The 25,152-nt window shown below is 43.7% G+C and overlaps 1 protein-coding gene across 1 annotated transcript in view; it reads left to right on the top strand.

Annotated features, from left to right (window-relative positions):
- The window catches only part of LOC134342697 (glutathione hydrolase 7), a 69,985-nt gene that overhangs the window by 27,987 nt on the left and 16,846 nt on the right, over window positions 1–25,152 (top strand). The window contains exons 4-11 of the mRNA XM_063041138.1: window positions 1,931–2,082; window positions 4,374–4,491; window positions 5,499–5,566; window positions 6,283–6,356; window positions 7,947–8,140; window positions 9,065–9,152; window positions 14,160–14,287; window positions 17,480–17,568. Coding sequence (XP_062897208.1) covers window positions 1,931–2,082; window positions 4,374–4,491; window positions 5,499–5,566; window positions 6,283–6,356; window positions 7,947–8,140; window positions 9,065–9,152; window positions 14,160–14,287; window positions 17,480–17,568 — 911 coding nt within the window. The remainder of the gene's footprint in view (window positions 1–1,930; window positions 2,083–4,373; window positions 4,492–5,498; window positions 5,567–6,282; window positions 6,357–7,946; window positions 8,141–9,064; window positions 9,153–14,159; window positions 14,288–17,479; window positions 17,569–25,152) is intronic.

The raw sequence follows: 25,152 nt of genomic DNA, 5'->3' as shown, positions 1-25,152 counted from the left end.
TACCCATGAATATAGCAAAACGAAACAGTTTTTCTCCAGGACCGGGGTTCAAAACATAGTACCAATAGTTAGAACAACACAGAGCACAAAGAATGCAGTAAAATACAGTCATGTTAAAAAAAAAAATTACCCAAGTCCCTGAGTCCATGGATATTGCAGCAGTCTGAAGTCGAACACAATATAGCTTGTTTTCTGCTGAGCAGACACTGGAGGGCAGCACTGACAACAGCACAGGATTTTGTAAAAACTCATTTGTACACAGGATGTGGGTATCACAGGAGAGACCAGCATTCATTGCCTAGGCTCTGAACCAAGTGGCCCGCTGGGAATCAGCCTGGAGCCACATATGGGCCAGACTGCTTCACAATGGTAAATCTTCATCCCCAAAGAACCTTGGGAATTAGCAGAGTTTTCCACAACAGTCTATGGTCACTATTATTGATACTGATGTGCTTATTCCATATTGATTTAATTCATAGCTCACAGAGAGATACAGCATGAAAACAGGCCCTTCGGCCCACTGAGTCCATGCCAACCATCAGCCATACATTTACACTAATGCTATTGTAATCCGATTTTCCCTACATTCCATCAATTCCCCAAACATCAAGTTAAAATTCAATTTATTATTATCTGTCAGTACATATATAAAAAGCAAACAAAACAATGTTCCTCTGGACCACAAAACATGTATCACACACAGCGCATAAAACAAAATATTAGCCCAAAAAGTTAGTGAAAATGCATGTAATGTGCTGCACAGGCAAAACAGTAGAGTATAGAGTAAACAGCATGCTGTCCTAGTGACGAGACCTCAGTGGTGGCAGGGTATTCAGTAGTCTCACAGCCTGAAGGAAGAAGCTGTTACCCAGTTTAGCAACCCCGATGTTCCTGTACCACCTCCCTGATGGTAGAGGGTTAAAGAGACTGTGGGATAGGCGGTAGGGATCCTTCATCTACATTGCTCCTGGTAAATGTCGCGAATGGGGGAGGGAGAACCCTGTAATCCTCTCGGCATTTTTTTTTACTGTCTTCTTAGGGTCTTGCAATCCATTCTTTACATCATACCATTCATTTAATTTCAAATGACAATTTACAGTGGCCAGTTAACCTGTCAAGCTGCATGTCTTTGGGATGCAGGAAGAATCAGGAGCACTTGGATGAAATCCATACACTTACAGGGAGAACCAGCAAACTCCACATAGATAGCACCCCAGGACAGGATTGAACCCAGCAGAGCCACCGCACACAGTGCCACAGAACTAAATTTCTTGAATTTAAATTCTTCATCTGCCATTCACGGGATAAGAACTGTTTCCAGATGGTCCATATCTCTGGATGCTTATCCAGTAACATGGTACCATGTGTTCTCAGCCTGACTGGAGCAGTAGAAAGGGTGTGAATACTGAGTTTAAAAGGAGGGTCTTCATTCTCTTAAAAGTGTGGTCAAACGAGGGAGAAGGGAATAGATTTAAGAAAGATTAGAAGAAATCTTGTCCCACAATGTGTGGTGGGAGTCTAATCTCAGAATGAGTAGAAGTAGAAACAACCTCACATTTAACACGTACCTGGATCACCCAATGGAGTTTCAAGCCTTGAGCTTGAAGGTGATTAGATCCAGCAACAGCCTTCCAGCCATGTAGATATGATGTACTCAATGGCCATCTTCTGTGCCACAAATTTCTAATTGTTGTGAAATTCAACTGCTGCCACATATAGTCATAAGGGAGAAGACCCCTAGACATGAAGGGATCCAAAACAAAACACAAGTTTTGGCATTCTTACTGCATACTAGTCAGAATGCATTTAGGACATTTTTCACCATTATGTTTATTGAGAATCTACCAGATTTGGCAAAGTTTGTAAAAAGTCCACAAAACAAAGGAAGTTTTGTGTCTATGACTCCATGTTCCTCTCATTTTCTGTGCAGATCTTTCACCAAGGAGCAGTGGTTACAGATGTGGCCCATTGCTCTGCAGTTGGTACTGAAATACTGAATCGTGGAGGCTCTTCAGTGGATGCATCTATTGTGTCTGCGTTATGCCTCGGAATTATCCATCCCCACAGCTCTGGAATTGGAGGGTAGGTGGTGTTGTGTGTCAATAACAGAAATGCTCCTACTCTTTCGCAGAATTGTTGTTCTACAAAGAGGGCTATATGTCTTTAAAAAGAACTTTGCAAAGTTGCGTTGTAAACATTTAATGTGAAATTCCCTCTTCCATTCCGGCTCAGCACAAAGAGGCCAGTGTTAGGTTGTATACTGGAGCTGGGCTATATGGCAAATATTAATTTCAGCAGCAACCGGTCTTCAGATTTGAATGTGGATTGTAGATCGAACTTAAAATGCAGCTCTGAACAAAAGCCTCCCTGGAGCTGCAGACTGGGGTTGATTACAAACCAGGAAACACCCATTGAATTGATGTCTGCATGAATCCAGAGAGAGGATCACATTCATTTTGGGTGTCTGGAGTGTGAGTATGAAGAAGGATGTGTCTGAGAACTATATGTAATTCAAGGGAAGCATTGTAGATACATTATAACCATAGAATTGTCCTGTTGTTGCCTCTGATCTTTAGCAGATAAAAATGGCATGTAATATTGGGTTGAGAGAGGCCTCTTCCTCCAAGAGTGTCTCAATATGATACCATGCTGCTCGATTTTGTTGGGGAAAAAACACTTAAATATCCTCTAACTTCAGTGTCCCTGTGGTGACTTTGTTCACGCCACAACAGCCTGTAGTTTAATGTAAATGGCAGAAAGATGTTACTTTTTTTCAGTGGTGGCATAGAGAAACAACATTGGTGTTCAACAGTGGAGAGAGTCAGGAGCTTTAAATTCTGGGGCATTCACTGGGGAGCAGTGCTATCTTTCTCTTCTCTGAGGAGGTTGAGGAGGTTTGGCATACAACTGAACTGTACTGTTGAAAGAATCCAGACTGGTTGCATCAAGGTCTGGTATGCCAATGCAAATGTTCAGGAACATTAGAAGATGCAGAGAGTAGTGGCCACAACCCAGTACATCTGTAACATAATCCGGCTACCATTAGAAATATCTACATGAAGCACTGCCTCAAGAGGTAACATCTGTCATTGAAGATCCCCACTATCCGTCTGACTAGATTTAATTAGTTGGAGACAATATTGTGGGACAAAGGCCCTGTTCCTCTGTTCTACAGATTCAAGGACAGCTGCTTCCCTTCAACCACTTGTTCCTTAGACCATAAGCCCATAAGATATAGGAGCAGAATTGGGCCATTTGGCCCATCGAACCTGCTCCGCCATTTCATCATGGCTGATCCATTTCTCTCTCAACCCCAATCTCTTCCTTGTCTTCTCCCCTTATCCCTTCATGCCCTGACTAACCAAGAATCTATCAGCCTCTGCCTTAAATGTACCCAGTGACTTGGCCTCCACAGCTGCCTGTGGCAACAAATTCCACAGATTCACCATACTCTGCCTAAAGAAATTCTTCCTCATCTCCCTACAAAAAGGACGCCTCTCTATTCTGAGGCTGTGTCCTCTGGTCTTAGACTCCCCCACCATAGGAAACATTCACTCTATCGAGGCTTTTCAACATTCTGGTGTTCAGGTTTCAATTGGATCCTCCCCCCATTCTTTTGAATTCCAGTGAGTACAGGCCCAGAGCCATCAAACACTCCTCATATGATAAGCTTTCAATTCCGGAATCTTTTTCATGAATCTTCTTTGAACCCTCTCCTATGTCAGCACACTCTTTCTGAGATAAGGGGCCCAAACTGTTCACAATACTCCAAGTGAGGCCTCACAACTGCCTTATAAAGCCTTAAAGTTGGTTCTTGGACTAACTGGCACAACCTTAATCAGTACCTCAGCTCTCTTTGTACTACAATGGAATTGCTTTTCATTCTATCTTGTGAAGATTGTGTACATTTTTTTTTGTGAGTGTTTGTATCTGATGTTAAGTGGCTTGATGATGCTGCAGGTTTTTCCATTGCACCTGAGCATACATTCACTTGTATATTTGACAATAAACTTGACTTTGAGATATAGAAATGGATGTCCTTTTGGTATTAGCTTAAGGAACAATGCCATACCAGAACAGAGTATAGTCCCTTCTGTGGGAGCACTGACATCCAATGTTGACAGGTGAAAAAATACCTGGAAGTCGTCCATGTCTGTTACCTTGACAACGCAGAAGCTTGAAATATGTTCAGGTACTCACCTTTTTTTGCCTGTAACAAATGTGCAGTGAAGATATCCTGATAAAGGATCTCAGCCCAAAATGTTGACTGTTTATTCCTCTCCATAGGTGCTGCCTGACCTGCTGAGTTCCTTCAGCATTTTGTGTGTGTTGCGGTAACAGCGGCTTCTGATGGTTGATGTCTTTTCTTTCAGGGGTGGAGTCATGTTAGTTCATGATATCAGGAAGAATGAAAGCTTCATCTTTGACTTCAGGGAGACGGCTCCAGCAGAGGCCGAGGAACAGATGCTCACACGTGGCTGGGAGGATAAGGTTAGTGATGCTGTCCGCACCTGGCTTGCCCTCCAAAGGCAGAATACTGCAGATGTTTGAGATCAGAAATAAAATACAAAATCACAGAAATGTATAGCAAGCCAGGCTTTGAGAGAGAAGGGTCTCAGCCTGAAACATCAACTGTTTATTCCTTTCCATACATGCTGCCCGACCTGCTGAGTTTCTGCAGCATTTTGTGTGTGTTACTCAAGATTTCCAGTAACTGCTGAATTCCTTGTGTTAATAATTTTACTGGTTGTCAGACATTTGAAGAAATACAGAGCTCATGATAAATATCGACTTCTGTTTGAAGCCTTGAGTTTGTACTTCAATCTTGTTTGCGATTCATGGTCCTCGTCTCTTCCTTAACCTGAGCAAAATTACCAATCCCTGCTTCATGTTTCAATGGCCATATTGTCTCCTTGGCCTTTCAAAACTAATTTTTTTTCGCTGTAGATGTGACAATAATAAACACATTCTGCAGATGCTGGAATTCCAGAGCAAAACATACACACACACACACACACACACACACACACACACACTCACACTCACACTCACACTCACTCACTCACTCTCACACACACTCACACTCTCTCTCTCTCTCTCACACACACACACACACACACACACACACACACACACACACACACATATTGCTGGTGGAAGACTTCAAGTCAGGTAACATCTATGGAGAAGAATAAACACTCAGTGTTACTGGCCAAGACCCTTCACGAGGACAGAAATGTCAACTGTTTATTCCTTTCCATCGTTGTTGCCTGGCCTGCTGAGTTCCTCCAGCGTTTTATATTTGTGACAATCCTAAGTCAATTCCAGCACCAAAGTTTTACCTCTTGTTGCAGCAACTAAAAGTTGTTGATTCCTCTTAAAGAAATGTCCAAGGGCAACGGTGCTCTTCCCTCAATTTTACATGGAAAAATGTTTTGCAGAGGAGGATTAGAACTGAAAGAACTCCATTATAATATCTTATTTCCCTGTTTGTGCAGCCTGGTCTCTTGGTAGCTATCCCAGGTATGATACGAGGATTTCACCAGGCCCACCAACTCTATGGCAGGTAAATATTACACCAAATCCTAATCTCGAGTGCTGTCTATGTGGAGTTCGCACGTTCTGCCTGCAACCATGTGGGTTTCTCCCGGGAGAACATAGAATGTTACGCAAAATACAGGCTCTTCGGCCCACGATGTCGAGCCGCCTCTTATCCTACTCCAAGATCAATCTAACCCTCCCCTCCCACACAGCCCCCCATTTTTCACTCATCCATGTGCCTATCTAAGAATGTCTTAAATGTCCCTGTGTACCAGCACCCCTGACACTGTAATGAGCTCTCCGGCCTGTGCGGGGCGCCAGCGAGTGTGGGGCGATGATGATTTTAGAGCATCTGAATTAGTTAATTCAGTTTAACAAGAGTCATTTAGATTTCATTGTGTTTCTCTCGAGAGACTCGCTCTTTGTAACAGACCTTCCTTGCCCAACAAGCCCATGCCTTCTAAATATGCCCAAGTGACCAATTAACCTATTAACCTGTATGTCTTTGGAATGTGGGAGGAAATCAGAGCACTTGGAGGGAACCCACGCGGTCACGGGGAGAACGTACAAACTCCTTATAGACGGCGGCGGGAATTGAACCCAGGTTGCTTGCGCTATAGTATTATGCCAAGCATTCCAGTACCATTGACATGGCGATTTACAGTGGGAAGTGCTGGCTAATTACTATGGAAAATGTTTGTCCTGTGCATTTACTTCACTGTTACTTCTTGCTTTCCTCAGAATCTCCTGGTCTGAGTTAATGTCTTCAGCATCAAAATTTGCACAGGAAGGTTTTAATGTCAGTCAGGAACTTGGTAAGTATGACTTCTGTTCTTCCAATGTGAGATTCAGTACAACAGGCTGCTAGAACAGAGGGCAGGAGATCCATCTGTTCTGTGCGCATCCGACAGATAAAAGGCTTTGAATAAAGTTCAGTCCACAAAGAGACTTGGGGAGGTGACAATATTTTACAAGATACGGAGGGTTGAAGCAGACTTCTGTAGGGAGATGCAGAGAGCTGCTCGAGGGTGATATGAATGCCCTGAAAGGGTCATGAAATTTTGGAAGCTTTTACCCCTCAGGGCTATGGGGGATTCACATCCAGCTGCTTCCAAAACTGAGATCTGATTTCTGGATGTTGGAGATATCGAGGGACATAAGGTATTGAGGTAGAAGACCAGCTATGACCTTATTGTTTGTCAGAAAATGTCTGAAGGGCTACGCTATATTCCTACTCCCTGATTTTTTTGTTCTTATTCCTCAGAAAGCACAGAATCTTTATTTATTTAAAGACGCAGCCTGGTAACAGGCCCTTGTGGCCCATCAAGCCTGCACTGCCCAATTGACCAATTGACCTACTGACCCGTATGTCATTAGAACGTCAGGAAACTGGAGCACCCGGAGGAAACCCACACGGTCACGGGGAGCGACGGAACTGAACCTGGGTCGCTGGCACTGTGACGGCGTTATGCTAACCGTTACATTGCCTTGCCACCCATCTTGAATGTGGGGTCTGGTTCTCAATCAGACTTGAAGACTGTCACGGGCATCAAGACTTTAAGCAGGTTGCTGACTGTGGAGACCAGAATGTCAGAAGGAGTGGCATCCTAGGTAGCCACGCAAGGCAGCAGGAAAGTTCAGAGCAGGCACTGTTGATCTGACGGATGGGTTTAGTGATGTCATGGGTAAATGTTGCTATAGAAATGAAGGAACAAATAAGTCTAGTAAATATTATATTGCATTTATGCACTCCTAACCTTGCCTTCTGACAAACAAAAGAAGTGAGTAGATGAGATAGTGAAGAACAATTATAAGGCAAGAATAGAAGACGTACAGTAGTTCCAACATTCAGTTTAACGGAGAAGAAGGCATCCGTTAGTCTTGTGAGACCATGGATCTGCGCCTGGAAAGTCTTCACTCTCCAGGGCGCAGGCCTGGGCGAGGTTGTATGGAAGACCAGCAGTTGCCCATGCTGCAAGTCTCCCCTCTCCACGACACCAATGTTGTCCAAGGGAAGGGCATTAGGACCCATACAGCTTGGCACCAGTGTCGTCGCAGAGCAATGTGTGATTATGTGCCTTGCTCAAGGACACGACACGTTACCTCGGCTGGGTCTCGAACTTACAACCTTCAAGTCACTAGTCCAATGCCTTAACCACTTGGCCACGTGCCCACACAGTTTAACAATTAACCAGTTTAATGAGCTAATCAAGTGAGCCTCAATAACTTGACAGTAGTTCATTCCCAGCTATGTATTTATAAAGGTTGTAAGAAAATTTAAAATCTCAGTATGTCATTCTCTCTCTGGGCTATAAATCAAATGTACCATTTTCGACGAATATTTTAAAGTTGATATTTAATTATTTACCTTCAGACTAATATTCTTGTGGCTTCCATGATTCTAGCTAAAGCAATTGATCAAGTAAAGGACAAAAATATGTCGGAGATTTTCCGCGAAATCTTCCTGCCGTATGGGCAACCACTGCAGCCAGGGTCTTTCATGAAACGCTTGGATCTGGCGGCCACTTTAAATGCGATTGGCACGGAGGGTGCTTCAGCATTTTACACCGGGAATATTACCGAAGAAATGGTTTCTGAGGTAAAGAGTTAAGTTTGTCAAAGCAATCATTTGATCTTCTCAGTTCTCTGCGATGGTAATTAAAATTTGAAGCTGTTCAATCTTTGTGACTCAGTTATCTGAAGATGATCATTTGCCTGTTTTGGGAATATCCTGATATAGGGATTGTACAAAATGGATTCCAATGGCCTGAAGCAAAGTGTGAAAACTAAGAGACTGATCTCCATCATTAGGTCTATGATAATATAACCAATCAGCACATCACAAAAACCAGCCTCTCCTCACGGACTGCCTACACTTCCCACTACCTCGGCAAGGCTGCAGCTCGATTGAAGACCCCTCCCCTCCCATCTCAGACATCTTCTCTTCTTCATCCTCCCATCAGGCAGAAGATAGAAAATCCTGAAAGCACGTATCACCAGGCTCAAGGACAGTTTCTATCAGTTCATTTCCATAGAAGCTGCCTGGCCTGCTGAGTTCCTCCAGCATTTTGTGTGTGTTGCCTCAGTTTCTATCATGCTGTGTTAAGACTACTGAATGGAGCTCTTGAACGGACTCCTGGCCTCACAAGTTACCTCATTTTGGTCCTTGCACACTATTGTTTATCTGCACTGCATTTTCTTTGTAACTGTAAAACCGCACTCTGTATTCTGTTATTGTTTTTCCCTGGTACTACCTAGATGTACTGATGTGATGAAATGATCTGTATGGATTGAATGGAAAACAGTTTTTTCACTGTCCCTCGGTGCATGTGACAATCATAAACCAATTTACCAATTGACCACTAAGCCTCAAGGTTTCTCTGATGCCCTAGCAATTTACGAGAAGGCATTTCTAATAATTTATTCCTGAGGATTCAACAACTGTACAGAGAGCAAGTAGTCATATCAGGAACATGGACCTCCTGAAGAGATTAATGTTGACTCATCCCCTCTTTCGTTGTAGGTTCGGAGTAAAGGCGGAGTGCTCACTGCCGAGGATTTTGCTAACTACAGCGTGATTGTCAAGAAGCCAATTGAAGGATCATACCAAGGTACGCATTGATCTCTGCTTGCTAGTCTGAGAGGTGGGGTGGGGGTTATTACATCTTCCCAGATCCTACCAACATGTGAAAACCTGGAAGCCGCACCTTCCTTAAATAACAGCTTTATTAAAGATGAGCTTTATTTGTCACAAGTACATCGAAACCTGCAGTGAACTGCATTGTTTGCTGCAATGACCAAAACAGTCCGAGGATGTGCTGGGGACAGCCTGCAAGTGTTGCCGTGCTTCCAGCTCCAACACCGCATGCCCACAATTTACTAACTCTAATCCGTACACCTTTGGAATGTCAGAATCAGATTTAATATCACCAACATATGTCATGAAATTTGTTAATTTAGTGGTAGCAGTACAATGGAATACATGATAATATAGAAAAAAATACGGAATTACAGTAAATATATATATGTATGTGTGTATGTATATATATGTGTCTGTGTACACACATATATACACACACACACACACATATATTTATATAAATAAATAAATAAATAAATAAATAAATATATATATATATATATATATATATATATATATATAAAAAATTAAAATAGTGCAAAACAGAAATAATGAAAAAAAGGTAGTGTTCATGGGCTCATTGTCCATTTAGGAATCAGAAGGCAGAGGGGAAGAAGCTGTTCCTGAATCGCTGAGTGTGCGCCTTCAGGCTTCTGTACCTCCTACCGGATGGTAACAATGAGAAGAGGGCATGTCCTGGGTGATGGGGGTCCTTAATAATGGACCCTGCCTTTCTGAGGCACCCCTCCTTGAAGATGTCTTGGATACTATAGCGGCTAGTAACCATAAAGGAGCTAACTAATCTCACAAGTTTCTGTAGCTTTTGATCCTGTGCAGAGACCCCCACCCCTCATACCAGACAGTGATGCACCCAGTCAGAATGCTCTCCACGGTACATCTGTAGAAGTTTTTGAGTGTTTTAGGTGACAAACTAAATCTCCTCAAACTGAATGCAATCTTGCCACTGTCTTGCCTTGTCTTGGGAGGAAACCGTAGCACCAGGAGTAGACCCACATGTTCACAGGGAGGACATACAGACTCCTTAGGGACAGCAGCAAGAATTAAATCACTATCTTATTATCACTGGTGCTGTAAAGTGTTTTGCAAACCACTACGCTACTGGGTTATGCTTGCTGCCGTGAAGGTTCTCTTCCAAGTTACACACCATCCTTGGAAACATTTTGCCAGCTGTTCTGAATCCTGGAACTTCCTCCCAAGGAGCTTTATGGAGGTAGATACTGGACTAAAATATTTCTGCCCGCTTGAAATACTTTGTCATATAACCAACAGGGGTTTGGCAGCAACAGCACTAACCAAGTTGGCCAAGTCCTGACTATGCACTGTAACTCAGGATATCACTGCTGCATAGGAGTGGCTGATTGGTATTGGTATTAGTATTGGTTTATTATTAGCTCATGTACCAAGATGCAGTGAAAAGCTTGTCTTACATACTGTTCACACATATCAAATCATTACACAGTGCTTTGAGGTAAAACAGTAACAATGCAGAATGAAGTGTAAAAACTACAGAAAAAGTACAATGTAGGTAAACGATAAAGTTTAAGATCACAATTGGGTAAATTGTGAGGCCAAGAGTCCATCTTATCTTACAAGAGTTTGATAACAATGGGTTAGAAGCTCTTCTTGAGCCTGGTGGTATGTGCTTTCAGGCTTTTGTATTTATTGCCCTTTGGGAGAGAGGAGAAGAGAGAATGTCTGGGGTGGATGAGGTCTTTGATTATGTTGGCTGCTTTACTAAAGCATGGAGAAGTATAGCCCATAGAGGGGGTGGCTGGTTCCTGTGGATCGCTGAGATGTGCTCACTACCCTCTGCAGTTTCTTGCGGTCACATGCAGAGCAGTTGCCATTCCAAGCCGTTACGCTTCCAGACAAAATGGTTTCTTTTGTGCGTCGGAGTCGGTGTGCTCCACCGCAGTGCTGGGGGCGGTGTGGTACGGCGCCCAAGCTGGAGTCAGTGCTGCCCCCAGAGTTCACTCAGTGTTCGACTGTGGACAGCTACAACATTCATGGACTCAGGATCTTGAGCTTTTTTTGTGTGTGTGAGACTGTATTTTACTGATATCTTGTATGTGCTTGCTATCTTATACATGCTATATGTGCCTCGTGCTGTGTGTGACTGTCGGTACTGTACTGTGTCTTACACCTTGGACCCAGGGTAACGCTGTTTCATTTGGCAGTGCTCATGTGTATTCATATATTGTTGAATGACAATTAAACTTGAACTACTGAACTGTTGAACCATTAATACACAGGCAGCTACGACACAATCCTTGACAGATTAGGTGAGAGTCCAGTGACATGGAATGCAAGATGACTTGGGACCCTTCACTGCCATTGTTATGTGTCATCGTCTTCCACCAGCTCCACCGTTGAGGTCTTGGTTGGATCTCTCTTTGTCTGGAACCTCCTTCTTGACCTTACCACCATGGGTGGCCTTACCAGGAGCTAAATGCTAGATGGCTAAACTGCAGAAAACATCATTGTCGGGATCTCTGGAACTCGCAAGCCTCTCCATCACGACAAGGTGACGATCCCCCGAGTGGACAGGCTTAATGTTGAAGACCTGAGGCCCAGAACTGGCCGCATGCCTAGCCAAGCTGCTCCTGTACAGTTACAACACTGGTGTGCGCCTGACAATGTAGGGGATCGCTCAAGTATCTCCTGATCATAAAAAGCGGGATAAGTTGGCACATGGATGAAAGAAATATGGAGGACAATGTGGGAGAGATGGGTTAGATTGATCTTGGAGTAGGTTGCAGGGTGAGTCCTCGGGATGTGCGCAGCACAACTGGCAGGTATGTTTACAGACATTTTAAATCTCTCTCACTCCCAGTGTAGAGTGCCCTCCTGCTTCAAAACATCCACCATTGTCCCTGTACCTAAAAAGACTAAAGTAACATGTCTGAACGACTGGCACTCTGTCGCACTCACCTCAATAGTAAGCAAATGCTTTGAGACCCTGGTTGAGGACTACATTTGCAGCTTGCTACCACCTGCACTGGGCCCCCTACAATTCGTCTACCAACACAACCGATCAACAGATGACGCAATTGCCACAGCTCTACACACCGTCCGGAGAAGAAGGATGCTTATGTGAGAATGTTGTTCTTGGACTACAGTCCAGCATTCAACACCATAATTCCCTCCAGGCTCGACAAGAAGCTCAGAGACCTCGGCCTTCACCCTGCCTTGTGCAGCTGGGTCATGGACTTCCTGTCAGATCGCCGGCAGGTGGGAAGAGTGGGCTCCCTCACCTCTGCCCCTCTGAACCTCAACACAGGTACCCCTCAAGGCTGTGTACTAAACCCCCTCCTTTACTCTCTGTACACTCATGACTGTGTCACCACCCACAGCTTCAATCTGCTAATTAAATTCTCTGACGACAATACACTGATTGGCCTAATCTCAAATTATAATGAGGCAGCCTACAGAGAAGGAGTCATCACCCATAATGGTGTCAAGAAAACAACCTCTCTCTCAACGTCTCAAAAACAAAGGAGCTGGTTGTAGACTACAGGAGAAATGGAGACAGGCTAACCCCTATTGACATCAATGGATCTGGGGTTGAGAGGGTGAACAGCTTTAAGTTCCTCGGCATAAACATGACCAAGGATCTCACATGGTCTATACATACTGGCTGTGTGGTGAAAAGGCACAAGAGTGCCTCTTTCACCTCAGACGGTTGAAAAGGTTTGGTATGGGCCCCCAAACCCCAAGAACTTTCTATAGGCACACAATTGAGAGCATCCAGACTGGCTGCATCACTGCCTGGTATGGGAGCTGTACCTTCTCTCAACCGTAGGACTCTGTAGTGAGTGGTGTGGACAGCTCAGCACATTTGTTGTTGTGAACTTCCCACTATTCAGGACATTTACAAAGACAGGTGTGTAAAAAAGGACCTGAAGGATCATTGGGGACCCCAACCACAAACTGTTCCAGCTGCTGCCATCCGGAAAACGGTACTGCAGCATAAAAGCCAGGACCAACAGGCTCTGGGACAGCTTCTTCCACCAGGCCATCAGACTGATTAATTCATGCTGATAGAATTGTATTTATATGTTATATTGACTGTCCTGTTGTACATAATATTTATAAATTACTATAATTGCACATTGCACATTTAGGTGGAGATGTAACGTAAAGATTTTTACTCCTCATGTATATGAAGGATGTAAGTAATAAAGTCAATTCAATTCAATTTACTAGTAGCCACTTTATTAGATACCTACTTGTACCCTATAAAGTGGCCACTGAGTGTACATTTGTGGTCTTCTGCTGTAGCCCATGGTTAAAGTTTGACGTGTTGTGCATTCAGAGATGCTCTGCTGCACACCTCTGTTGTAACCTATTTGAGTTGCTGTCACCTTCCTGTTTGTTTGAACCAGTCTGGCCATTCTCCTCTGACCTCTCTCATTAACAAGGCATTTTCAACCACAGAACTGCCACTCACACCAGTCTCTGTAAATGTTGAGATTGTTGTGCATGATAATCCAGCAAATCAGCAGTTCCTGAGATACCCTGTAGCATCAACAATCATTCCACGGTCAAAGTCACTTAGATCACATTTCTTCCCCATTCTGATGTCTGGCTTGAACTATCACTGAACCTCTTGACCATGTCTGCATGCTTTTATGCATTGAGCTGCTGCCTCATGACTGGCTGATCAGATATTTATATTAATGAACAGGTGTACCTAACAAAGTGACGACTGAATGTATAATTGAACAACTTACTCACCTACAACCTGCCCACCAGTGCTCAGTATTGCTTTTTACAAATAAAATATGGCTTTGGAAACAGTTTAGTCAAAAATACTGATTAGTCAAAAATTCTTCATTCCTGATGAAAGGTCTTGGCCCGAAATTTCCATAGGTGCTGCCTGACCTATTGAGTTCCTCTAGCATTTTGTGTATGTTGTTTTAGTCAAAGGTAGCTGTTATTTTCTGGTGTTTTTCAGGTCGTTTTGTGCTCACTGCTCCACCCCCACATACGGGACCCGCACTCATTGCTGCTCTCAACATTTTGGAAGGCTTTAACATAACGACCCAGGCATCCAGGAATCTGACCTATCACTTACTCACAGAGGTAGGACTTACCAGCTGCGTGTAAGATTATCTTTTCAAGAGGTCCCTTGGGATTGAAGATGGCTTGCTCCTACTCCAGTTTTGTGGGTTCTGGGGTAACCGGGGTAACCAGCGGACCCAGTGTAGGTCCTGCAGAGTCCAACATAGGTAGGGATGGGGTCAGAATCAGAATCAGGTTTAATATCACAGGCATATTTCCTGAAATTTGTTGCTTTGTGGCACCAGTACAATACATATACATAATAAAAACTAAATTACTATAAGAAGTATGTACCTACAGAATTGTGCAAAAGGTTGAGATGCATATACAGTATATAGCTAGAACTCTGGTCAGGTCACTCGTCTGAGTGCTACTGGTACCATGTAACCCATGTCGCATGGTCGGGTGGTCGGCCACTAAATCGGCTCCCCCAGCAGGCTTGCCTGGTGAGGAGGGTGGCTAGACACCCTGCAGGATGAAAAACGAGACCTGTCAAAGGTGGATGAACCCGCTTGTAGGGTCAACGGCCATCCAGCAAACACGTGCTGTGAAGCGCAGAAAGGGCATCCGTTGCATCGAAGCTTGGTCTGGCCATTCACCGCAACAGAACCTCCCCCAGTCGTCTTGGACTCCACCATGCCACTGGATCCGGGAGGGGATGTCGAGAGGGTGGGTCTGGACCTGTGCAACCCCCTACTCGCCTAAAATCCACTCACGCACACGCTGTTCCTTTCTGAGGAGTGGGGTAAACCCCACTAACTGACTGAAAGGAACCATCATCATCCTATGGGATGGATAGCCAGAGAGAGGGTGCATAAGACTTTTGCACAGTACTGTATGTTATGTCTTTCCAGTTACCAAATGACACTTAATACTACTGAGCTAATACAAAACTAAGTACTCTTATTTCTGTTTTTCCAAACACCTTCCTATTTTAACCAATCTAAAGCACTGTAAAACTCTTGGGCATCCTAGCTGTATGTATGTGTCTCAGACTTTTGCACAGTACCTGGGTAAATGTTAACTTAAATAAGTAGTGCAAAAAGAGAGGCAAAATTACTGAGGTAGTGTTCACGGGTTCATTGTCCTTTTAGAAATCAGTTGGCAGAGTGGAAGACACTGTTCCTGAAACATTGAATGTGTGTCTTCAGGCTCTTGTATCTCCTTGATGATAGCAATGAGAAGAGGGCATGTCCTGGATGGTGACGGTCCTTAATGAGGATACCCTTTTTTTTGAGGCATCACCTTTTGAAGATGTCCTTGATGCAGGGGAGTCTAGTGCCCATGATGGAGTTTATATGATGGCCGACTTTATAATTTCTGCAGCTTTTTTCCAGTCCTATGCATTGGCTCCTCCAAACCAGACTGTGATGCAACCAGTTAGAATGCTCTCCACTCTACATCCGTAGAAATTTGCAAGAGTCTTTGAAGACATACCTTTCCTCAGACTCCTAATGAAATATAGCTGCTGTCGTGCTTCCTTTGTAATTGCATCAATATGTTGGACGCAGGATAGATCTTCAGAGATGTTGACACCCAGAACGTGAAATTGCTCACCCTTTCCACTTCTGATCCCTCGATGAGGACTGGTGTGTGTTCCCTTGATTTACCCTTCCTGAAGTCCACAATCAGCTCCTTGGTCTTACTGACATTGAGTGCCAGGTTGTTGCTGTGACATCACTGAGCCATCTGATCTGTCTTGCTCCTGTACATCTCCTCGTCACCATCTGAAATTCAGTCAGCAATAGGACCCTAGTTAGACCCCACTTGGAGTACTGTGTTCAGTTCTGATCGCCTCACTACAGGAAGGATATGTGAAGCCATAGAAAGGGTGCAGAGGAGATTTACAAGGATGTTGCCTAGATTGGGGAGCATGCCTTATGAGAATAGGTTGAGTAAACTCGGCCTTTTCTCCTTGGAGTGACGGAGGATGAGAGGTGACCTGACAGAGGTGTATAAGATGATGAGAGGCATTGATCATGTGGATAATCAGAGGGTTTTTCCCGGGGCTGAAATGGTTGCCACAAGAGGACACAGGTTTAAGGTTCTGGGGAGTAGGTACAGAAGAGATGTCAGGGGTAAGATTTTTACTCAGAGAGTGGAATGGGCTGCTGGCAACAGTAGTGGAGGCAGATACAATAGGGTCTTTTAAGAGACTTTCAGATAGGTACATGGAGCTTAGTAAAATAGAGGGCTATAGGTAAGCCTAGTAATTTCTAAGGTAGGGACATGTTCGGCACAACTCTGTGGGCCGAAGGGCCTGTATTGTGCTGTAGGTTTTCTATGTTTCAATGTTTCTATAGTTGCGCAATTGGCAAATTTATATATGGTGTTTGAACGGTGGGCTAAGCACACATCCTTGAGGTGTGCCAGTGTTCACTGTCAGCGAGGATATGTTATTTCCAATCCTCACAGACTGTGATCTCCCAGTGAGGAAGTCAAGGATCCAGTTGCCAAGGGAGGTTCAGAGGCCCAGATTTTGGAGCTTGTTGATTAGAACTGAGGGTATGATTGTGTTGAAAACTGAGTAGCGGCCTGACGTGGGTACTGCTATTGTCCAGGCGATCCAAGGGCGAGTTGAAAGCCAGCAAGATTGAACCTGCTGTAGATCTATCGTGGCAATAGCAAAATGCAGTGGGTCCAGCTCTTTGCTTAGGTGGCAGGGTGGAGATACATCTCTACCAAAGGAGGTGTAAGGTGCAACTTCCCTCTGTTAGCCTGCAGGCCACCCTTGGCAAGGTGTAGCATCTGCATAGCCCCCGATCAGAGTCACATGGAGCCATGGGAGCAGGTGATGGGTGGTTGTATGAGCAACTGGTGCATGTCACAAGTCCTGGTTAGTCGACCACTGACACCAGGCAGACAATCTCCGATAATGGCAGGGGTCACCCATCTTGTAAAGGCACTATCCAGAAGAAGGCAATGGCAAAGCACTTCTATAGAAAAATTTGTCAACATCATTCGTGCTCAAGACCATGATCACCCACGTCATACAACACAGCACATAACGAACGAACATAGGTGCTGCCTGGGTTCCTCCAGCATTTTGTATGCCTGAAGTAACGTACTGGTAAATGTAGTGAAGAGCACTTAACTTTTATCTTTCTGTTTCAAGATGCATCTAGTTGATGATCTGTGTGCTTGCTATCATAAAGATATACATTATATTTATTGCTTATGCACATCACTACTTCATCAATTTCTTTTCTCTAGACATTGAAAATTGCCTTAGCTCTTGCAAGCAGTCTCGGAGACCCTTTCTTTGATTCCACAACAAATGAGGTGACAGAGAAGATGATAAGGTGTGTGGTCTCATTTTGGTTTAACTGTTACTTAGATGCACACTCAGTGGCCACTTTATTAGGTAGACCTCTACACCTGATGAAAGGTCTCAGCCCAAAATGTCAACTATACTTTTGTCCATGGATGCTGCCTTGCCTGCTGAGTTTCTCCAGCATTTTGTGTATATTACACCTCTACACCTGCTTGTTAATGAAATATCTAATTAGCCAATCACGCGGCAGCAACCCAGTGCATAAAAGCATGCGGACATGGTCAAGAGGTTCAAGACAAATGTCAGAATGGGGAAGAAATATGATCTAAGTGACTTTGGTACTTGACAGGATAGATTGAGTGTCTCAGAAAAAGCTGATCTCTAGAAGACCATAAGATTTAGAAGCAGCATCAGGCCATTTGGGCCATCAATTTTGCTCTGCCATTTCATCATGGCTGATCCAATTTTCCTCTCAGCCCCAGTCTCCTGCCTTCTCCCCATATTCAATCATGCCCTGACCAATGAAGAATCTATCAACTTAAATATACGTAAAGATTTGGCCTCCACAGCTTCCTGTGGCAAAGAATTACACAGATTCCCTGCTCTCTAGCTAAAGAAATTCTTCCTCATCTCTGCTCTAAATAGACATCCCTCTATTCTAAGTCTGTATCCTCTGGTCTTAGACACTCCTGGGATTTTCACACACAACAGTCTCTGGACTTTGCAGAGAATGGTGTGAAAAACAAAAAAAAAAAATCCAGTGAGTTGCAGTTCTGTAGGTGAAAATGTTTTGTTAATGAGAGAGGTCAGAAGAGAATGGCCAGACTGGTTCAAGCTGGCAGGAAGGCAACAGTGTCATGTGGGGGGTTAGCTTATTAACTGGTCATAAGCCGCTTCTGCTGTGTCAGTCATTGATTGGCTGTTCTTTCCCATTGGTTGGTTTGCCCGCTATGGCACCGGTTTCTGGTTCTGAGCATCCCGGGTGTGTAAGAATAGCATGTGTGGGAGTCTCAGTCTGTGTCTTTTGAAACCCAGGGCCCACTTCAGGCTGAAGTAGCGACCAGCGCTGAAGGACCGTTGAGAAGGAGCATTGCAGACAGAGACAGGCCCCCATGCTTTTGTTTGGTTAAGTATTCCTTTGGAACAGGCTTTGTTCTCCAGTCTTATAATTTGGGGAGATTTAATAGAATGCCCATTAAGTTAAATAACAATGCATCACAACAGTAGTGTGCAGAAGAGCATCTCTGAATGTACAACATGTTGAACCTTGAAAGAGATGGGCTACAGCAGCAGAAGACCATGAACATACCCTCACTGGCCACTTTATTGGGTGTAGGAGGTAACTAACAAAGTGACCACTGAGTGCAGATAAACAATTGGGTCAAACAGTTCAAGACATTTTAGTCACCTCCATTTGTGAGGGTAGCAGGGTGGAGATATATCGCGACCAAAGGAAGTGTAAGGTTCTCCTTCCCTCCGCTAGCCTGCAGGACTTTCTTGGGCAAGGTGTAGCACCTGCTTAGCCCCCTGATCAGGGTCACGTGAAGCCAGGGAGCAGGTGGTGGATGGTCGTATGAGCAGCCAGTGCATTGTAGAGACACTGCCCAGAAGAAGGCAGTGGCAAACCACTTCTGTCGGAATATTTGCCAAGAACAATCAAGGTTATGGAAAGACCATGATCGCCAATGTCATGTGACACAGCACATGATGATGATGATTTGTGATAGGACATTAAACTTTCTAAGATGGTTGAAGAAAATCAGTGAAAAAAAACTGCAGATGCTAGAAATCTGAAATAATAACAGGAAGTGCTGGAAAACTTCAACAGGTCAGGCAGTATAAGACCATCAGTTCATAAGACATAGGAGCAGAATTAAGCTATTCAGCCCATCAAGTCTGCTCTGCCATTCCATCAAGGCTGATCCCATTCTACCCCATACACCTGCTTCCTCGCCATATTCTTTGATGTCCTCTCTGATCAGGAAATTATCAACTTCTACCTTAAATAAATGCATGGACTTGGCCTCCGCTGCAGTCTGTGGCAGAGCATTCCACAGACTCACTACACTCTGGATAAAAAAATTCCTCCTTACCTCTGTTCTAAAAGGTCACACCTCAATTTTGAGGCTGTGCCTTCTAGTTCTGGATTCCCACACCATAGGAAACATCTTCTCCACATCCACCCTATATAGTCCTTTCAACATTAGGTAGGTTTCAATGAGATCCCCACACATTCTTCTAAATTCCAGTGAGTACAGGCCCAAAGTTGCCAAACGCTTCTCATATGTTAACCCCTTCATTTCTAGAATCATCCTCATGAACCTCCTCTGGACTCTGTCTAATGACAGCACATCCTTTCTGAGATATGGGACTCAAAAGTGTTGACAACACTCCAAGTGTGGCTTGACTAGTGTCTTATAAAAGCTCAGCATTATCTCCTTGCCTTTATATTCTATTCCCCTTGAAATAAATGCCAACATTGCATTTGCCTTCTTTACCACGGACTCAACCAGTGAATTAACCTTCTGGGAGTCTTGCACGAGGACTCCTAAGTCCCTCTGCACCTCTGATGTTTGAATCTTCTCCCCATTTAGATAATAGTCTGCACTATTGTTCCTTTTACCAAAATGCTTTATCATACATTTCCCAACACTGTATTCCATCTGCCACTTTTTTGCCCAATCTTCCAATTTGTCAATTGCATTCTTCCTCAGCACTACCTACCACTCCACCTATCTTCGTATCATCAAAATCTTTGCCACAAAGCCATCAATTCCGCTATCTAAATCATTGACAAACAATGTGAAAAGTAGCGGTCCCAATACTGACCCCTGAGGAACACCACTAGTCACTGGCAGCCAACCAGAAAAGGCCCCTTTATTCCCACTCACTGCCACCTGCCTGTCAGCCATTCCTCTATCCATGCCAGTATCTTTCCTGTAACACCATAGGATTTTATCTTGTTAGGCAGCCTCATGTGTGGCACCTTATCAAATGCCTTCTGAAAATCTAAGTAAGTGACATCCACTACCTCTCCTTTGTACACCCTGCTTGTTACTTCCTCAAAGAACTCTAACAGATTTGTCAGGCAAGATTTCCCTTTACAGAAAGCATGCTGACTTTGACTTATTTTATCATTCGTCTCCAAGTACCCCGAAACCTCATCCTTAATAATAGAATTCGACACTTCCCCAACCACAGAGGCCAACTGGCCAATAATTTACTTTCTTTTGCCTTCCTCCCTTCTTAAAGAGTGGAGTGATGCTTGCAGTTTTCCAGTCCCCTGGGACCATGTCAAGATCAAGTGATTGTTGAAAGATCCTGACCAACGGATCTGTTATCTCTTCAGCAAACTCACTCAGGACTCTGGGGGTAGTCCATCTGACCCAGGTGACTTATCCACCTTCCAGTTTTAGCATCTGTAGAAAGAGAACCCATTAACGTTTCAGACAGTATCTGTGGAAAGAGAAACAACAAACATTCCAGGCAGCATCTGTGGAAAGAGAAACAGTTAACATTTCAGATAGCATCTGTGGAGAAATAAGTAACATTTCAGCTCTGAATCCATTCATCAGAACTGAAAAAAGAGAGAAACATGCTTATCTCTGTAGCAGAGAGTGTGGGGAGGGTAATGGGTGGAACAGGGGAATTTATGTGACAGAGTCAAATAGTGCGGCCATTAAAGGACAGTTCACCTACTTTGTCTGTGCAGTGTATACCATGTTGAAGAACTTTTCAGTGGTATCGTAAAGGCATAATTGATAAATATATTGACACGGTTTTGTACTGTGTAAGGGTGTGCTCAGACAAATTTTTACACTCTGGAAGACGGAGTCTATGTTCAGTACACTTTGTAGCAAGCAACCTCAAGGTTGAGCTGTCAGGAAGCGTTCAGATTGTTTGCCATAATTTCAGTGGTAAATCTTCAGAATGACAAATTAATGCCAAGATAACTTTCCAATCCTCTGCTGTATTTCCAGAAATCAGCCAAATGGCACAGAGGTGCAGCAGTTAGTAATTCATGTCTATAGAGATCCAGGTTCAATTCTGTGTGTGTGGAGTAACACACAAAGGCTGGAGGAACTTAGCAGGCCAGGCAGCATCTATGGCTAGGAATACATAGTTGACATCCCAAGTCGGGAGCCTTCATCAGGACTGGAAAGGAAGGGGGAAGAAGGCAGAACAAGAAGGTGAGGGGAGGGGAAGGAGTACAAGTTGGCTGGTGATAGATGAGACCTGGTGAGGGGGCAGGTGGGTGGGTGCGAGAGGTCAGCAGAATACTGGGAAAAGCATTGATGTGGGGCTGGCCCTTTTAATCATCGGTAGAAAGTGGGAAGAGGTCCTGCACAGTGAGGATAGGGAGTGAGGAAAGAGGCTGAAGAGCAGGATTTCCAAGGTAGTCATCTCTGGATTTCTCCCAGCGCTATGTGAATAGGATGATAGCGCACTGTTAGACTGTTTACCAGAGCTTTGTTTAGCTCTGCTTACCACACTTTTATTACAGACACCCTGTGCAATACTACTATCATCAGTTCTTACCTGGACGGTGTGAACGTGCACCCATTACTGTATAATATTATGGTAATTCTTGTACTACCATCTTATCAGTATGAACTTGTAAATCTTATCCATCTTATTTTTAAGGTAACTTTTTTTTTGTTCTTACTTCTCTTCTAGTATTTGTATATTTGTGCTCTTGCAACACTGCCGAGACACTGTAATTTCTTTTGGCATCAATAAAATATCTATTTATCTAGTATAGGTGAATGAGTGGCTGAGGAAGTGTTGCAGGGGGCAAGGTTTCAGATTTCTGGATCATTGGGATCTCTTCTAGGGAAGGCACGAACTGTACGGAAAGGATGGTTTATACCTGAACCCGAGAGGGACCATTATCCTTTTGGGCAGGTTTGCCAGAACTGTTGGGGAGGATTTAAACTAATTTGGCAGGGAGATGGGAACTGGAGTGATAGGGCTGAGGATGAGGGTAATTGGTATACAAGTTGATGTTGTGCATAGTGAGACTGTGAGGAAGGATAGGAAGGTGATAGGGCAAAATTGCAGTCAGTGGGGTGAGTTGAGGTGTAACGGGGAGAATGTTGAAAAGGGTGATGAATACAGGACTGAAAGTGTTATATCTGAATGCACAGTATACAGAATAAGGTAGTGCAGTTAAAGATTGGCAGGTATGATGCGGGCATCACTGAGTCATGGCTGAAGGAAGATCATAGTAGGGAGCTTAACTTCCAAGGATACACTTTGTATTGACGGGAAGCTAGGCAGAGGGGGTGGGTAGTTCTGTTAGTTAAAAAATGGAATCAAACCCATGATATAGGAATGGAAGATGTAGAATTCTTGTGGGTAGAAGTAAGAAACTGCAAGGGTAAAAAGACCCTGATGGGAGTTATATACCGGCCTCTGAACAGTGGCCAAGATGTGAGATGTAAATTTCAGTAGAAAGTAGAAAAGGCATGTAATAAGGACAATGTTATGATAGTCATGGGGGAATTTCAATATGTATTTAGTTTGAGGAGATCAGGTTGGTGCTGGATCCCAAGAGTGGGAATTTATAGAATGCCTGTGAGATGGCTTTTTAGAGCAGCTTGGAGTTGAGCTCGTTGGGGCAAAGGCATTTCTGAATTGGGTGTTGTGTAATGAACTAGATTTGATTAGGGAGCTTAAGGTAAAGGAACCCCTATGAGGGAGTGATTATAAATTGATAACATTCACCCTGTAGTTTGAGAGGGAGAAGATAAAGTCAAATGTATCAGTATTACAGTAGAGGAAATGGAATTACAGAGGCATGAGAGAGGAGCTGGCCAAAGTGGATTGGAAGGGGACATTAGCAGGAATGACAGCAGATCAGCAATGGTTGGAGATTCTGGGGGCAATTCATAAGGTGCAGAATAGATGCATCCCGAAGATGAAGAAGTATCTAAAGGGAAGATAAGGCAACTATGGCTGAGAAGGGAAGTCAAAGATAGCATGGAAGCAAAAAAGAGGGCACATAATAGAGCAAAAATTAGTGGGAAGTTAAAGGATTTGGAAGCTTTTAAAAACCAACAGAAAGCAACTAAAAAAAACTATAAGGAGAGAAAAGATTAAATGTGAAGGTAAGCTAGCTAATATTCTTAAAGAGGATACCAGAAGTTTTTTTCAGATACATAAAGAGTAAACGAGAGGCAAGATTGGATATTGAACCAGTGGAGAGATAATAATGGGGGACAAAAAATATTAGACGTAATTAATAAGTATGTGTGTCACTCTTCACAGTGGAAGACACTACAGTAGACCAGAAATTCGAGAGTGATGGGGGCAGACGTGAGTGTACTCTTTCTAAGGAGAAGGTGCTTGGAAAGTTGAAAGATCTGAAGGTAGATAAGTCACCTGGACCAGATACTCTATACCTGGGGTTCTGAAAGAGTTAGCTGAATAGACTGTGGGGCATTAGAAATGTTCTTTCAAGTATCATTAGATTCTGGACTGGTTCAAAGGACTGGAAAATTTCAGATGTCACTCCACTCTTCAAGAAGGGAGGGCGGCAGACAAAATGAAATTATAGGCCAGTTAGCCGGACTTCAGTGGTTGAGAGGATGTTAACATCCATTATTAATGATGTGGTTTTGGGATACTTGGAGGCGGCACATGATAAAGTAGGCCAAAGTCAGCATGGTTTTATAAAGGGGAAATCTTACCTGACGAATCCATTGGAATTCTTTAAGGAAGCAGCAGGCCAAATAGACAAAAGAGGATCATTGAGTGTTGTTGGAATGGATTTTCAGAAGGCCTTTGACAAGGTGCCACACATAAGGCTGCTTAACAAAATAAGAGCCCATGGTATTACAGAAAAAAAACTGCTGGCATGGATAGAAGATTGGCTGACTGTTAGGAGGCAAAAAGTTAGAATTAAGGGGGCCTATCTAGTTGGCTGCCGGTGACTGGTGGTGTTCCACAGATATTGGGACTACTTTTTTATGTTATAATTCAATGATTTGGATGACAGAATTGATGGCTTTATGGTCAAGTTTGCAGACAATGCAAAGATAGGTGGAAGAGCAGGTAGTGTTGAGGGAGCAGGGAGTCTGCAGAAGGGCTTGAACAGACTAGGAGAATGGGCAAAGATGTGGCAGATGGAATATAGTGTAGGGAAGTGTATGGTCATGCACTTTAGTAGAAGGAATAAAGGCTTGGACTATTTCCTGAAAGGGAAGAAAATTCAAAACTCAGAGACGCAAAGAGACTTGGGAGTCCTCATGCAGGATTCCCTAAAGATTAACCTTTAGGCTGAGTCAGTGGTAAGGAAGGCAAATGCAAAGTTAGCATTCATTTCAAGAAGACTAGAATATCAGTGGAATGATGTAATGCTGAGGCTTTGTAAGGCACTGGTGAGGCCTCAGTTGGAGTATTGTGAGCAGTTTTGGGCTCCTTATCTAAAAGATGTGCTAGCATGGAGAGGGTCTAGAGGAGGTTCAGAAGTATGATTCCGAGAATGAAAGGGTTAACATGTAAGGAGGGGTTGATGGCTCTAGGCCTGTATTCTCTGGAGTTTAGAAGAATTTGGGGGAGGGGGGGAATCTTATTGAAATCTATCAAATATTGAAAGGTCTAGACAGAG

The sequence above is a fragment of the Mobula hypostoma genome, chromosome 2 (genome assembly GCF_963921235.1).
Source record: "Mobula hypostoma chromosome 2, sMobHyp1.1, whole genome shotgun sequence".
NCBI lineage: Eukaryota > Metazoa > Chordata > Chondrichthyes > Myliobatiformes > Myliobatidae > Mobula > Mobula hypostoma.
The sequence above is the reverse complement of the archived record's forward strand: the minus strand, read 5'-3'. Positions and strand labels throughout refer to the sequence as shown.